Source organism: Hyperolius riggenbachi, chromosome 4 (assembly GCF_040937935.1).
Source record: "Hyperolius riggenbachi isolate aHypRig1 chromosome 4, aHypRig1.pri, whole genome shotgun sequence".
Lineage (NCBI taxonomy): Eukaryota > Metazoa > Chordata > Amphibia > Anura > Hyperoliidae > Hyperolius > Hyperolius riggenbachi.
Genome location: NC_090649.1, coordinates 269843623 through 269860070, shown reverse-complemented (window position 1 = coordinate 269860070; position 16448 = coordinate 269843623). Strand labels below are relative to the sequence as shown.

General features: G+C 43.2%; 1 protein-coding gene across 1 annotated transcript in view; it reads left to right on the top strand.

The window, feature by feature from the left end:
• The window catches only part of RTN4IP1 (reticulon 4 interacting protein 1), a 64387-nt gene extending 48378 nt beyond the window's left edge, over window positions 1–16009 (top strand). The window contains exons 8-9 of the mRNA XM_068279425.1: window positions 4415–4507; window positions 15863–16009. Coding sequence (XP_068135526.1) covers window positions 4415–4507; window positions 15863–15982 — 213 coding nt within the window. The 3' untranslated portion in view covers window positions 15983–16009. The remainder of the gene's footprint in view (window positions 1–4414; window positions 4508–15862) is intronic.
• The last annotated feature ends 439 nt before the right edge of the window (window positions 16010–16448 follow it).

Sequence of the window (16448 nt, the reverse complement as noted above, 5' to 3'; positions counted from 1 at the left end):
ATGCGAACCCAGTCAGGATAAAAGTGGCTCTCTAGATGGGTAAGGGGAAAACACTCCACCAGTGGTACATGAAGGAGCAGAGGTGACAAAAGGCATATAAAAAGGTTAAAACCGGCTTAAAAGATAAGGGTAGACTTACCTCACTCCGTTGGGTACTCTTGGATAATCAAATTAGCTTTTTTTTAAGAACGTGTTTTTTTCTTTTTCTTTTAAAGATTGGTACCATCCAAAATATAAATGAGTATATACCATTAAAGTACAGAAACTTGCACATAATAATATCACGTTAACATACAATAAATTAATGAAGAAGTATACATAATCATCAAAATTCCTTGTTATGTCATACAAATGATCAACAATAAATGGTTTTACACCAACATGGTAAAGTTGTGCCTTACAACTTTGTAGGAGATCAAAGCTTATACTCGCATCTATAAACCTTGCTGTATTTAAAGAGAACCAGAGACGAAGCATCCTCATGTATTTTATTACATTTATCAGTGGGAACATGACAGTAAACGTCTACCCTGCTTTTAGTTTCATTCTTATCTGCTTAATTAGTCTATTATCAGCTGTGATAAGAATCCCTGACTGGCTCAGTCTAGGTTTGACCTGGAATCATTAGAGCTGAGTCACTCTTCTGTGGAGTCTTTTCAAGCCCAAGCCTGCCACCTCCTGGCTCAGATTTCCTGCTTTGCATACTGAGAGCTGTGATGACATGGGAGGGGCTGCTGCTGCTGCTGATAGAGAATCTCTGAAACAGACACGTGTGGCAATATGATCTGTGTGCACTCTGTCTGCATAGATACTGATGATGACTGCAGTTTCATTCCTATGAGAGAGACTTCCTACAGGCAGCTGCACATCATACCAAAATGAAAGCACACAGATGAAAGGCTGCAGCCTTTCTCATATAGCCTCGATAGCAGCCTAGTCTCATATAGCCTAGACAGCACATCCAGAACAACTCATAACCCGGTAGCAGAAGGGATTTGAGCCGGCGGCCATATTGGATTTTTCCTGGAGCAATAATGGATAGAAAACACTAAAAAAAGGCACACCAGAGCCGCGAAATTATCAGGTAGAGCATTTATTCTTTACAAGCTATCGACTGATATGTTTATTTTGTGTGAAACGTTCATCTCTGGTTCCCTTTAACACAGAAGTATAAGAAAAGCAATAATTAGTTAACCTTTTTGAAAGGTTTAAAAAAGTAATAAATCTACATGCCCTAGAAAGAGGGTAAATAAATATTACTGAAATTGGAAGACGATGCGTTTATTGTGATAAATACCACTTCATCAGGCAAATATATAGACTATGGTAGGGATTTACATTGTAGGTTTCCCTGAGGGACAGTTAGTGGTATGACAATGTAGTGTGTAGGGTTTGTTTCCACTGCACCCGTATTGCAGCATTTTCCCAGCACCCAATTTTGGATGCAGAATCACAGCCTATCAAAATCGATAGTCTGCTTCCAGATGGCGTGTGGTAAAAAAAATGCTGCCTGCAGCAGTTTTCCCACACAAAGCATCCCCTTACTTGTGCATAGCACGGCCAAAGCAATTTGCATAAGCACAGGTCCTCCGTCTGCTTTGAATATGGACTCTGCACCCTTGTACCCAGCTTAAGATGTCAGCGCTATATAAATGTTTAACAATAATATTATTAACAATAAAGTTACAAACTGAAAAAGTGTGTTTCATGTTTTTTTTTTTTTTTTTGCAAAAACAAAAAGTTTTGTCAAATGCACGTAACTACCTCCTGGAACAGATCCTACGTGGCTGAATCCTCACTGCTGACAGCTTGAAACCTCTTCTCATTCATTCCAAACCACTCCACTCCCTTTCTTGACTTGCCTACCCCCCATGTGTCAAGCAGTGGGGCAGGTCTCACTGTGATCCTTACTGCAATCAGGCCTCCCTAGTGGCTGACAGACTATTATTCACTAGGGAAGGGTGGCTGCTGAAGGGATTGCTGGGAAACATGCTCCAATGATTTGAACAGTATTATCCATGTGACTTGCAGGTAGGGAGTGAGTGTAGGTTGTTGGTGGGGTATGGGAGGAATACAAGGAATGAACTAGTTGTGCTGAGGAGCTGGCCACCTGAGATCCACTATAGCAAGTTTTTTTTTTTTTTTTTTTTTTTTTTTTATTGCAAAAAAAACCTTTTCAAATATTTAATGTGCACACATTTTTTGCTTTATACCTTGATTAGAAGAATAAATAATATAAAGGGGTGACTTAAAGGACATCCAAGGTGAAAATAAACTGATCAGAAAAACAATTGTATCCGTCCTCCTCCTTAAAGTGACTTTTTTAGCTATCCCACAGTTTTATTTTATATTTAAATGTAGTCTTTTTAAGTTTTTACTGTTTCCTTGTCTCTGCTCAATGGCACCTTCATTGAAGTAGAGCCAGAGCTCAAATCTATGAATTATTGACCTTTTTTTTTAATCTTTTTCCTGCTATCAGAAGCCATTTACTGTCAGGAAAGTATTTTATGGCTGTAATTATAAGTAGAGATGAGCGTAATGACGTAATTACGATTTCGCGTAATTAGTGTAATTACGATTATGGCCAGAAGTACATAATCGTAATGAAGGATTTTGCGAAATTTCGCGTAAGCGTAATTTTCGCGTAATTTTCGCATTACAGTGGGTATTACGAAATTAATGCGTATGGCCATGCTCCCAAGCGGAAAAGTTGACGCATAGATCAATGTTAGGTAGCCGCCGACTTTAAGGGTTAATAGCAAAGCCCCCTTAAATGCTAAGCGCCTCAAATTTGGAGAGTATATTAAGGAGATCAGAAGGAATAAGAGGAAATTTTTTTTTTTCAAAAAGACCTTATAGTTTTTCAGAAAATCGATGTTAAAGTTTCAAAGGAAAAATGTATACATTTCTCCTGGGAGGGGGGGGTGGGCATCTGGGGGACCCCTTTTTAAAGGGGACTCCCAGATGCCACCATGAACCCCCCCCCCAGGAAATTGCGGCCTCCACCTCCACCGCCCATCGGAGGTGGAGAAGAGCCCCTTGTCCTTGGATTGGACAAGGGCTCGGAGGGGGAGGGGAAAGCTTGGCTGCCCCTCCCCTTCCGAGACCCCCCAATCCATGGACCATGCGGGCTGGTATAGTCAGGGTGCGGAGCCCCACGCGGCCGGTGCTCCGCATTCTGGCTATCCCAGCCTGCATGGGGGACAAGGGGTTAAAGAGGTCTGGGAGGGGGGACCCCACGTCTTTTTTTTTTTTATATTTCCCACACTCAGAACGAAGTAAGTAAAACTCTTCCCACTTGGGGGAATCTATGAAAATAATACACTATTGTTACCTGTGCAAAAAAAACTGACATTTTCCGCATTTGAAAGACATTTTCCCCCTTGAAACTTAAAAATCGATTTTCTCAAAAACTATAAGGTCTTTTTGAAAAAAATTATTTTCCTCTTATTCCCACTGATCCCCTTAATATACCCTGGGAATTTGGTGTTCCTAAACTTTAAGCAGGCTTTGCTATTAACCGTTAAAGTCGGCGGGTTTTTAAATGTATACATTTTTCCTTTGAAACTTTAACATCGATTTTCTGAAAAACTATAAGGTCTTTTTGAAAAAAAAAAATTTCCTCTTATTCCTTCTGATCTCCTTAATATATTCTCCAAATTTGAGGCTCTTAGCATTTAAGGGGGCTTTGCTATTAACCCTTAAAGTCGGCGGCTACCTAACATTGATCTATGCGTCAACTTTTCCGCTTGGGAGCATGGCCATACGCATTAATTTCGTAATACCCACTGTAATGCGAAAATTACGTGAAAATTACGCTTACGCGAAATCTCGCAAAATCCTTCTTCATTACGATTATGTACTTCTGGCCATAATCGTAATTACACTAATTACGCGAAATCGTAATTACGTCATTACGCTCATCTCTTATACGGGAGCGTTATGGTTTAATGCGAAATTACGGTATGAACGAAACGCGAAATTACGCGTTGAAAATTACGCTTACGGTATTTTCAATTACGATTTTAATGGCAATTACGCTACCGTAATTTCGCATCGTAATTGCAAATTTCGCATGCGTAATTATAGTAATGCGAAATTACGAAAATTTCGGCTCAACTCTAATTATAAGTGAGGGTTATGCTATAGTCTGACCCAGTTTGACTCGGACAGAAACTGTCACTTGCATACCTAATGTTTAACTATTTCAGGCAGAGAGAGAAAAAAAGGCAGACAGCCTAGTTATTTGTGTGCTTGGCACTGTACATACACGTCTATCGCATCATGTCACATGTCACCTCGGTTGTCCTTTAAGGCTTTAAAGTTGATCTGAAATGTCAAGGCAATGGGAAATGTGCTATTTATTGGTGCTTTATGGTGAAAATTAAGAGATCTCATTGTTTCTTTTGTTCAGCAACTATGGAAAGGAAAACACTATCGATGGGGATTCTTTAGTCCTGATGGAGCAGCCCTAGACGAGATTGGTGAGATGGTGGAAAACGGCAAGGTATGTGGCTTTTCTCTAGGCTGTGAGCGTTCTATTCATCTCTATTTAATTGGGACAGGGCCAGGCCGAGGCATAGGCTGGAGAGGCTCCAGCCTCAGGGCGCAGTGTAGGAGGGGGGCGCACAATTCATTCAGCTGTCATTCCTAATTGTGTATGAAGCAGAAATAAATAAGAAAAGGGGATACATAGCAGTGACTGCAAGCCAGATAACTAGATATTAAGGTGTTGGGAAGGTTGTGGGCCCTGTGGCCCTCTTAGTGTAATAGCAATCAGTGTGTGACAGCTGGGGTGGGAAGGATGGAGGGGCGCACTTTGGTGTCTCAGCCTTGGGTGCAGGAGGACCTTGTCCCTGCTCTGAATTGGGAGATGCAGTAAGGTCACATGGGGACTTGCCAACCGCTGGACCTCACAGCTGTTTACTGTGAGCAGCATCTTATTACGTTTCCCAAGTCTGAAAATATATCATTAGTATATAATTATTACTGGTTTCATTCATGTAGATTGTTTAAAGGCTGGCTTTTTACTGCACTTCATCTTTATTATACGCGCAGTTGCATCAGATTTTATTTTAATCATTACCTGTGATGTTGATACCCATGAAAGCCAACAAGCAATACCACATCTTTATTGCCCTAGCTCATAAAACTCTGATTCATCTTTAGAACTATGATTCACCTCGAGGAACGTGATCTTCAAAGTACAAATATAGCTAGTGCTAAAATTAGACTTATAAGCCTTATTAAGTTTGAAACCAGATTGTCATTTCATAAACAAGTATACTGGGTGCAGTTTGAAAGAGTCATGTGTTAATGAAAGACATTGGGCTTGATTCCCAAAACCGCACGGGCGTTACAGTTAGCACGGGAAGTGCCGCTTGCAAACTTTTTTGCGCGCGCAAAGTGCCGTGATCGCGGACTTTTGCACATGATCGGCGAACGATTGCGTGCAGAAGTCCAATGTCCGACATTGCGGCATTTTGTGCGCACACAAAAGTCTGCGAGCGGCACTTCACGTGCTAACTGTTTAGCACCCCCGTGCTAACAGTTAGCACGGGTTTGTGATTCAAACCCATAAGGTGAGGGATGATAATGAGGTGGAGTCCAGACAAGTGGGCTTGCCATCATTTGCTCCACGTGTTCTTATATTTATTCCTCAGTGTCAGATCATTTATTTTGTGGAATTCTTTGACACCCATAACACAAATGAAATGACAACAGGGAAAGCTAACAGTGGAGAATATCACACCTACCTATATCACACCTACCCCGCCCCCCCCCCCCCCCCCCCCCCACAACCATTCCTTCTTTCTCTCATAGAGATCATGGAGAAATTCAGTGAGCTCTTCCGCAGTAGCAGTTAGCGGGACTGACACTGTCCACAAACAGCAACACTAATTATTATGTATGCTCAGTGTTTTTCTTTCTTTTTTATGATTTGACTTTTGTTTTTCATGGCACTGTACTATACAGCAAAGGGGGGAAGAAACCCGCAAATAAAATAAAGGCGAAAAAATCATTTTGAGAGATATAGCTTAAAATAATTTTTCACATTTTTATATTTATTTTTTTTGGTTAGCACCTTGAGTTTACCAGCCACCCTTTCCCCCAAACATGTGTGGCTACCATGCAATCTCTCAGAAAATGTGTGAGCTGTGCACCCACCAACCTCTCATAAAGTGTTTGTGGCTGCTGTCATCCCCCCCCCCCCCCCCCCATCCCCTCCTTCACCCACCATAATCCCCATAAATGTTTGACCTCAATATCCTTCCATAATGTAGCTACCATTCTCTTCCCCATAACAGTTTTAGTCACAGTGTGATCCCTTAACCCCCCCTCTATGAAGAGTAGCACATAGGAGCAGTTAGTGTCTTACCAACTCCAGCACTGGGTCTGATCTGTTCTCCGCTGCTTCCATTTTCTGTCACCTCCATGCTGTTCCTGGATTATTACATGACAAGCAGAAGACCAGGGCTGAGGCCGCTGGGGAGATTGAGGGGCTGCAGGAAATGAGGATTGATTGGACTTTGTGCTGGAGTTGGTTAGGTAAGATCCTTGCTGCTCTGCTGCAGCACTCGGTTTCCTCCCACAAACAAACTAGCCATACATATGTGGTATCCCTTTATTCAAAGGAATATGTGTTAAGTTGCTGAACCAATGCAACAAGTTTTGTTAACAACCTTATAATGTGGGCTGTTAACAGCTGGTAAGCCTTTGTTTTAACTTATCAGCTGCAGTAACAAATTGTCTTGGGAATGTGGGAAAGAAGGCAGCACAAAAATCTTTCATACAAGATTGTTTGAATACCTAATTATGGCTCTTCATATAAATCAAGCAGGACTGTGCTTTCTGACTATGAGTAGCCTGCCTGAGAATTGCACAGAAATGGTCAGTGACACTACCCTTGCGGAGCTTTAGGGGGAGCATGCAAAGTGTGTCATCACCATATTCCACCTTCATGTGGAAAGTATCTGGTATGACTAGCAGCTTTGTTTGCCCCCTTCTCTCCCCGTTATAGTTACAGTATACTGATTTGCTTTTAGTAGCAAAGGTGAGAAACTGCTACTTAAACAGTCCTTCCCACCCCTATTTGTGACAGAATGCAGTCCGAATAATCTCCCCACAGTGAGAGGCTGTTACACAACGCCCAGTTACAGCCTATCTTTTCACATTGCACTGATTAACCACAGGGCAAGAAAGGAAGATTTAACTGCAGTTGTACAGTCACAGGGATCTTGTAAATACTATGGTGAGGCTTGGTAGGTAATCCCAGAGGAACCGGGTAACCGAAAAAGACAAAACATGTTCAATGGCCAGTGAGGAAGTGCGCATTTTGCCAATCACAGCAAAACCCGCACTGTGTACTCCCTACCTAACAGTTTTCCAGGGACATTGCTGGCTAGAGTAGCACTTAACTGAATATTACAAACCTTTACAGCCAGTAACTTGAAAGGATAAAACTTTTTTAAAAAGAACTTTACCAATGCTATACAATCCAATGAAACTTAACGGAGTCCTTTAAGAAGACATTAACAAGCGCATGAAAATTTAACTCTGTAGAGCGGTGGTGTTTTTGCATAAACAGATTCATACTTGCTCATCTAATCCCTGCTCTATGTCGACTTGTGTACTAATCCCTCTTCCCAGAATACAACAAAAGTGCCCCATGCTAGGAGACTGATGTTCTGCTGTAAATAGACCGTGTTTTCTTTATTCACCTAATCTCTACTAATCATCATGCATTCAGCCAGCCCCAGCTCTCTGCCGCCTCTCCAGCCATAATACAGGAAGAGGTTTCATCTGACTCAGGCGATTTTAGCCGCGGCTCAATGTTATGTTATCCTGCTGTATGGTCAGCCTTTTCAGGATTAAAAGGACAAAGGGCTCGATCAATACAAATGACACACTTGTGTAATGCTTTAAATATAGGAGGATCATCAATTTTGGTTCATGTCTCATTGTTTTTCTCCCCGAATGGGACAGAGCTGCCTGAACAATATATGAATCAAAATAGTACTGATAAAGCCTGTCAATGGAACCAAATAGTGTGTAGAAATAAACAAGTAAATACCACCAGTGTCCAGCATCTGTGTCAGTGCATATTTGTCTCACGAGGACCCCGCCCACACAGGATGCAGAAGCTACTGCAGTACCAGTGATTTCCATTCTACACTAATATTGGGATAGAGCAGTACTCCTGTTGTGCTTTGCTGCATGACACAAGTCCCATTTATTTTAAAGTGGTAGAGGAAGGAAGAGACAACCTCCGCACTCTGGTCCTTTGGGGAACCCACGCAATCAGCTTCAGCAAGACTGTGCCTCCACATATACAAACAATTGTCATGATATGAAGTAGAGACACATGGGCACAGTTATGCGTTTCAAAGCTTGCTAATTTATTGCACTTGCGTACCAAGATATGTGCATTGGCAAGCTTTGAAATGTATAACTGTGCCCAGGACCTGTTTAAGGGGCCCCAGGTCAAACTTAAAGTGAACCTGAACCAAGTAAAACTAATTAAAATAAACACATGATGTACCTGCAAATGAATATTACAAACTTGCCTCACTGTCAGTTCCTTTCAGAAGCTCACCATTCTGTTCTTACAACGATTTCTATATCAGTTGCTGTCAGTTATATATCAGTTGCTATCAGTTATAACTATAACTGATGAGCAAGGTAATCTCCATGTTTGCCTATGGCTCAAGTGGACGATATTACAGTTTAAAGGATACCCGAAGTGATGTGACATGATGAAATAGACATGTGTATGTACAGTGCCTAGCACACTAATAACTATGCTGTGTTCCTTTTTTTCTTTCTCTGCTTGAAATAATTAAATATCAGGTATGTAAGTGGCTGACTCAGTCCTGACTCAGACAGGAAGTGACTACAGTGTGACCCTCACTGATAAGAAATTCCCCTTTTTATCTTTTTCTTACTCTTAGAAGCCATTTTCTGCTAGGAAAGTGTTTTATGGTTGGAATTTTTTATCAGTGAAAGTTACACTGTAGTCACTTTATATGCCAGTAGGTCATTTTTGCAACATCCCACTATTGCTTTTATTTATTTTAATTCCCAACAAGTCCGAACCTGTTAGTGCATGAATTGACCAACTAGAATGTTAATGAGGGTGGAAATTTTATATAGTGATCTAATGGTTGATGGTGATTATCCTGCTATTGCCAACTTTATTGCGTTCTCAAAGTTAAATGTACAATTAAGTTCTGTAATTAATACTGCATGTAAGAGGCGCCCAGTAGGATAAAATAACTAAGTAAAAACGTGAACCGTGGCTGCTTCCCTCCAGTTTTGTTGAGTAACTTACTCAGGAATTGGCCAGGATAAAGATTTTATTAACTTGTTTCGCCTGACATAGCAAACTTCTTCAGGTATAAAAATCTCTTTGCCTGCAGTTATTTGCATGAGTGCCTCTGGAGAGCATTAACCACTTAAGGACTGCAGCCTTAAAACCCCTTAAGGACCAGACACTTTTTTTCCGTTCAGACCACTGCAGATTTAACGGTTTATTGCTCGATCATACAACCTACTATCTGAATTAATTTTACCTCCTTTTCTTGTCACTAATAAAGCTTTCTTTTGGTGCTATTTGATTGCTGCTGTGATTTTTAGTTTTTATTATATTCATCAAAAAAGACATGAATTTTGTCAAAATTTTTTAACTTTCTGTGCTGAAATTTTTCAAATAAAGCAAAATTTCTATATACATTTTTGTCTAAATATATTGTGCTACATGTCTTTGATAAATAAATAGGGTATGTGTAAAAATACAGCCCGAAACACATTATACTACTTCTCCTGAGTACGGCGATACCACGTTTGACACTTTTTTGCAGCCTAGGTGCACTAAGGGGCACAAAGTCCTATGAGTACCTTTAGGATTTCACAGGTCATTTTGAGGCATTTGGTTTCCAGACTACTCCTCACGGCTTAGGGCTCCTAAAATGCCAGGGCAGTTTAGGAACCCCACAAGTGACCCCATTTTAGAAAGACCACACCCCAAGGTATTCCGTTAGGAGTATGGTGAGTTCGTACAAGATTTTATTTTTTGTCACGAGTTAGCGGAAATTGATTTTTATTGTTTTTTTTTTTCACAAAGTGTCATTTTCCACTAACTTGTGACAACTTGTGACAAAAACCGTGAGGAGTAGTCTGGAAACCAAATGCCTCAAAATGACTGTTCAGAGTTATAAGCATCTGCAAATACAGGTGGTCTATGAGGGGCTGAAATTTTGTGGAACATAAGCAGGGTGGCCTCTTAGATGACAGGTTGTATTGGCACTGAAGTGCAGGAAGCGCAAGATGTTCTCAAATCGTGACCTGGACATGGCAACAGAGAACATGGGCATGTGATGTATTGGGTGCGTAGACCAATAAGACCGCAATACATTCTTTTTGACTAGACCCATGTTAAGGAGAAGGCCCCAAAAAATGTTAAGTTTGGGAACTTGGAGTGGTTTCCACTGAAAAGGCTGGGCATGGTAGCTTCTCGGATTGGCGGTTGCGTTTTGTGTGGCATAACGGTTGGTCTCAGCCACAATTAAGTCGTAGAGATCCACGGTGCAGAACAGATGAAAAAAAGTCTAGGGCCGATCCTAGATTATCTGTCTCCACCTGGACTCCAGACTGGGTGGTGAAAAGGGGCAGTATGGGTGCGGCGGAACCAGGGGATTGCCAATTGAGATTTGCCAGCACCTCTGGAAGACTATGGGTAGTACAGGCCAGTTTTGCTGGTGGCTGCGACTCTCGTCTTAATGAACGTGCCACCGGACCAGTTTCTACTACCATGCTGGTGCTCACCACTTCACCAGGGTCTATGGTAGTACTGGTGCTAGGTCCAGGAGACGCTACGCTGCTGGTGCATGCCTCACCAAGAAAACTCGGCGCAGCGCTAGCACCACTCTGCTGCCCTTGAGTCTGATCCTGTGCCACCTGCGGTCCCGTGACATGGGGTGTGGTATGTCTGGCTCTAGCCGGGACCTCAACCTCGTCATTGCTATCGGTCAGAGAGCCACTGCTGTTCACCGGTTCGTATTCTGACCCGGATGATTCGTTGGATGAGGCTTCCCAATCGCACTCACCCCACTGGGCCAGAATCTCGGCGGCTTCTTCAGCGGAATACCCCTTTTTTTGCCATGGTGGAATGCTAAATTTAGGGGGTATTCCTCTGAGACTACCACAGCTATTGTACAGTGTTTTTTGCAGTGATCACAACAAAAATAATTCTGCGGGCTAAACGCAAGTGCAGGCGAACGATCAGGCCTGATCGGTCAAACACTGCGTTTAGTGTATCCTAGTGACCCTAATAGATCTGACTGCGATCAGTAATGATCACTTACAGATACTATATAGTAGCAATGCTGATTAGTGACAGTGATGATGCTAATCAGCAACTAATTAATGACTGCGGTGTGGTGGACTGGGTGCTAACTGACACTAACTACCCAAGGAGGGACCGTAGCCAAATAACTGGCCTAACTGTTAACACTAGTGATACAAAAAAAGTGACAGTTTTCACTGATCACTGTTTGTAGATCACTAGGATAGTGACAGGGGGGGGGGGGGGTGTCTGAGGGGGATCTGAGGGTGTGGGCGGGTGACCAGAAGCCTGCATGGGGGCAGATTACGGCCTGATCTGGTGGGTAGGAGTGCTAGGGGGTGACAGGAGGTGATTGATGGGTGTCTCAGGGGGTGATTAGAGGGGAGGATAGATGCAATCAATGCACTGGGGAGGTGATCAGGGGGTTCTGAGGGGTCTATGAGGGTGTGGGCGGGTGTTTGGGTGCCCGCAAGGGGCAGATTAGGGTCTGATCTGATAGGTAGCAGTGACGGGGTGACGGGGTGATTGATAGGTGATCAGTAGGTGATTACAGGGGAGAATATATGCAAGCAATGCACTGGCGAGTTGATCAGAGGGGGTCTGAGGGCAATCTGAGGGTGTGGGCGGGTGATTGTGTGCCCGCAAGGGGCAGATTAGGCCAAGCTGCAGGGCCACACGACACCGCACACAAGTGATTCCCTCCCCCTCCCCTTTCTCACCACCAACAGAGCTGTCTGTTGGTGGGATCTGATAGCCCCCCTGTGTTTATTTTTTTAAAATCAATATTTCTGTTAACAATAGTCATTTGTATAAAAAAAAGTTTTTTTTTTTTTTTTTGCAGCCCTGCTCCCTCCCTCCCCCCGCCAGCCAATTAGCGTGATCAGCTGTCATAGGCTTCAGCCTATGACAGCCGATCACTCCCCAGCCTCAGGAGGGGACAGCCGTGTCACACGGCTGTCCCCAGTACAGCGCTGCTGCTGATCGCAGCACTGTACCAGTAATTAGACGGCGATTATGCCGTCTAACAGTCTCCCGAGCGGCAATAGCCGCTCGGAGACTGAAGGCAGAGCTCCGCTCCGCCCACCGAGCAGGAGATGCGCGTGCAGCATCTCCTGTAAAACAGAGCACCAGGACTTTACGCTATCGGCGTTAGGCGGTCCTGGGGCTGCCACCGCGGCCACGCCCATTGGCGTGACGCAATCGGCTAGAGCAGGGGTCGGCAACCCGCGGCTCCGGAGCAGCATGCGGCTCTTTTTCATCTTCGCCGCAGCTCCGGTGTCAGTGGCTGCGGCGCGCGTGACGTGTGCTGTTGTCGCTGGCCGGCAGCCTATCAGAGAGGCCGCCGGACCAGTGAAGTGCAGGGCTTCGGGCGGCCATTTTCCCGTAGCCCTGCAGGCAGGACGTGACGTAGGAAGAGGATCGTGGGAGTTGCGCGCCACAAGGTCGGGACCGGAGGTCGGGACAGGAGGAGATCGTGACAGGAGGTCTTCTGACTAGGTGAATAAATTTTTTTTTTTTCAGATCTGCTGAAGGATTGTGCATATGGGGGTCAGATCTGCTGAAGGATTGTGCATATGGGGGTCAGATCTGCTGAAGGATTGTGCATATGGGGGTCATATCTGCTAACGATTTGTGCATATGGGGGTCATATCTGCTAACGATTTGTGCATATGGGGGTCATATCTGCTAATGATTTGTGCATATGGGGGTCATATCTGCTGAAGGATTGTGCATATGGGGGTCATATCTGCTAATGATTTGTGCATATGGGGGTCATATCTGCTGAAGGATTGTGCATATGGGGGTCATATCTGCTAATGAGCTGTGTATATGGGGGTCATATCTGCTAACGATTTGTGCATATGGGGGTCATATCTGCTGAAGGATTGTGCATATGGGGGTCATATCTGCTAACGATTTGTGCATATGGGGGTCATATCTGCTGAAGGATTGTGCATATGGGGGTCATATCTGCTAACGATTTGTGCATATGGGGGTCATATCTGCTGAAGGATTATGCATATGGGGGTCATATCTGCTAACGATTTGTACATATGGGGGTCATATCTGCTGAAGGATTGTGCATATGGGGGTCATATCTGCTAACGATTTGTGCATATGGGGGTCATGTCTGCTAACAATTTGTGCATATGGTTTTGCGGCTCCCAGTTTTTTTCTCTTTTCGGAAACTGGTCCAAGTGGCTCTTTATGTCTTAAAGGGGAACTGAAGAGAGAGTCTGTCATGTTTATTTCCTTTTAATCAATACCAGTTGCCTGGCAGCCCTGCTGGTCTATTTCTCTGCAGTAGTATCTGATTAAAACCAGAAACAAGCATGCAGCTAGTCTTGTCAGATCAGACTTATAAGTCTGAACCACTGAAACCCCTGATCTGCTGCATGCTTGTTCAGGGGATATGGCTAATAGTATTAGAGGCAGAGGATCAGCAGGGCTGCCAGGCAACTGGTATTGTCTAAAAGGAAATAAACATGACAGACTCCATATACCTCTCTCTTCAGTTCCCCTTTAAAGGTTGCAGACCCCTGGGCTAGAGGTTAAGAAGAAAAAAACTGTTGGTAATGCTTTGATAAATCTGGCCCAGTGAAACTAGCTGGGCCGTGCTGAGCTACTCAGAACTAACCCTCCTTTTTGAAGGGAGGAGGGCTTTAGGCTAGGTTCACAGTAGGATGTTACTTTGTAAAGTTGCAATGCATCATTACAATCAAACAAAAAAGTTGTTATGCAGATTAACGCTGTGTTACTGTCGCATAAAGTAGGTACAGCAAAAGTGTACAGTCAATGAGAAGTATGCTTTCCTGTACCTGGTATGTGTGCGTTTAGAGGTTATGCACTGCAGCTGTGTACAATGTAACGCTAATGTTGCACTGTGAACGTCGCATAGACTTTTAATTGCGTTGCGGTGAGCTGCGTTATAAGACTCTGTAAAGCAGCACTGCAATGCCCTACTGTGAACCTAGCCTTAAAGGAGTTATCAGGCAAAAAAAAAAAAGGAGTTATCAGCTTCTACCAGCCCCATGCAGCCATCCTGTGCCCTCGTAGTCACTCACTGCTGCTCTTGTCCCCCTCCGTCAGCTAGTTTAGTTTTTTGGGGGTTGGCGGGCCGCATTGCGTACATTTTTATGCAATCCCGCTAGTTAGTGGTTCAACGCGTAAAAATGTATGTATTGACCCCGAGGTTGGCAAAAACGAAACTAGCTGACGGAGTGGGACCAGAGCAGCAGTGAGTGACTACGAAGGCACAGGATGGCTGTATGGGGCTGGTAGAAGTCCCAGGTAAGTGAAACTTCTTTTTTTTTTTTTTTTTGCCTGATAACTCTTTTAACTACTTTGGCCTCCTGGACGTACTAGCTACGCCCAGGAGGCCATGTGCGCTGCCGCGCGCCCACGCGGCCGATCGCGCACTCCCGGCCCGCGGTTCGCTAGCCAGGCAATCAGTGAATCGGGCTATGGTGCCCGATCACTGATTGCTCTCCCCCCGAGAAAAACCGTCAGCTTCGCACGGAAAGCTGCGGTTTTTCTGTTCCTATTTCCCCTGACGTCACTCTAAGCGTCCGTGTTATGCTTAGAGTGACGTCATTGTAAACAAACTCATGGCTGCCATCTTGTGGCTAAAAAGCTAACTGCATGAAAATGCAAAAAAAAATTATTAAAAAATAGACCAATATGTACAAAAAAAATTGATTTGCATCCCACCCTCCCAAAAATACCCACATCAAATGTTTAATAATAAAAAAAAAACATTACAATTAAAAAAAAACAACACATAAATATTTACCTAAGGGTCTAAACTTTTTAAATATCTATGTAAACATGAAATATCTATTTTTTTTTAATTATAAGCTTGTAAATAGTGATGGATGCAAAACGGAAAAAATGCACTTTTTATTTCCAAGTAAAATATTGTCGCCATACATTGTGATAGGGACATAATTTAAACGGTGTAATAACCGGGAGAATCGGGCACATACAATACGTGAGTTTTAATTGTGGAGGCATGTATTATTTTAAAACTATAATGGCCGAAAACTGAGAAATAATGCATTTTTTCCGTTTTTTCCTTATTCTTCCTATTAAAATGCATTTACAGTAAAGTGGCTCTTAGCAAAATGTACCCCCCAAAGAAAGCCTAATTGGTGGCGGAAAAAACGAGACATAGATCAGTTCATTGTGATAAGTAGTGATAAAGTTATAGGCTAATGAATGGGAGGTGAACATTGCTCGGATGCATAAAGTGAAAACGACTGAAGGCTGAAGTGGTTAAGGGTACAGTTGAAAACCTCACAGCATGAGGAATAAACTGTAGACAAAGTATTTACACACACACAACACACATGCCCATGTAGTGTCAGGGGTAGCAGGACCTGGTTTTGTAGGAATGAATTGTAACATGAAGATACTTGTTAGAAGGTGGCAGAAAGAAGTGGAGGTCTGTAACTAGAAGTAGCTTCCTCTACAAATTAAAGTCACAATCCTATTATATTTTTTTTCTATTTTCCACAGATTCGGCCTGTTGTTGAAAAGGTGTTTCCATTTTCTGACGTCCCCCAAGCCTTTGAGAAAGTAGAAGCAGGACACGCACAAGGAAAAACTGTAATTCAGGTCACTGACTCTTCAAAATAAAATTTTGTACTTTTTTTTTTTTTTTCAGTCCCGATTTAGTGTATTTTTATACTTTATCATTGTCTAAAAAAATCCTCCCCAGACGGGAAACACACTTAAATCGGTGTACTTAGACTCTGTACTCTTCTCGGATTGCACCTCCGCCCTTGCCTATCACCTCTTGAAATTGCACCCAACAAGTTATGGGACTTATGGCCAAGTTGGTGACCCTAGGAAAGTCCATTCTCAGGCTTGTTATTCAGTTAGATATGTGTCCCATTGTGGGTATCATTGTAAGTGTCAGATGCAATTGCAGCCACCATTAGTGTAGGGCCCCAGAATGTGATTGGCCTTGACACTGGCTCAGGGGTCCTCAGATTAGGTGGACTACCAATTTTCTGCAGTACCACTTACCCTACGTGCAGATGACACTCGGATTTAACAGTTCACTCCCAACTTGTCTACCTTTATCATGCAAAAAAGTTTC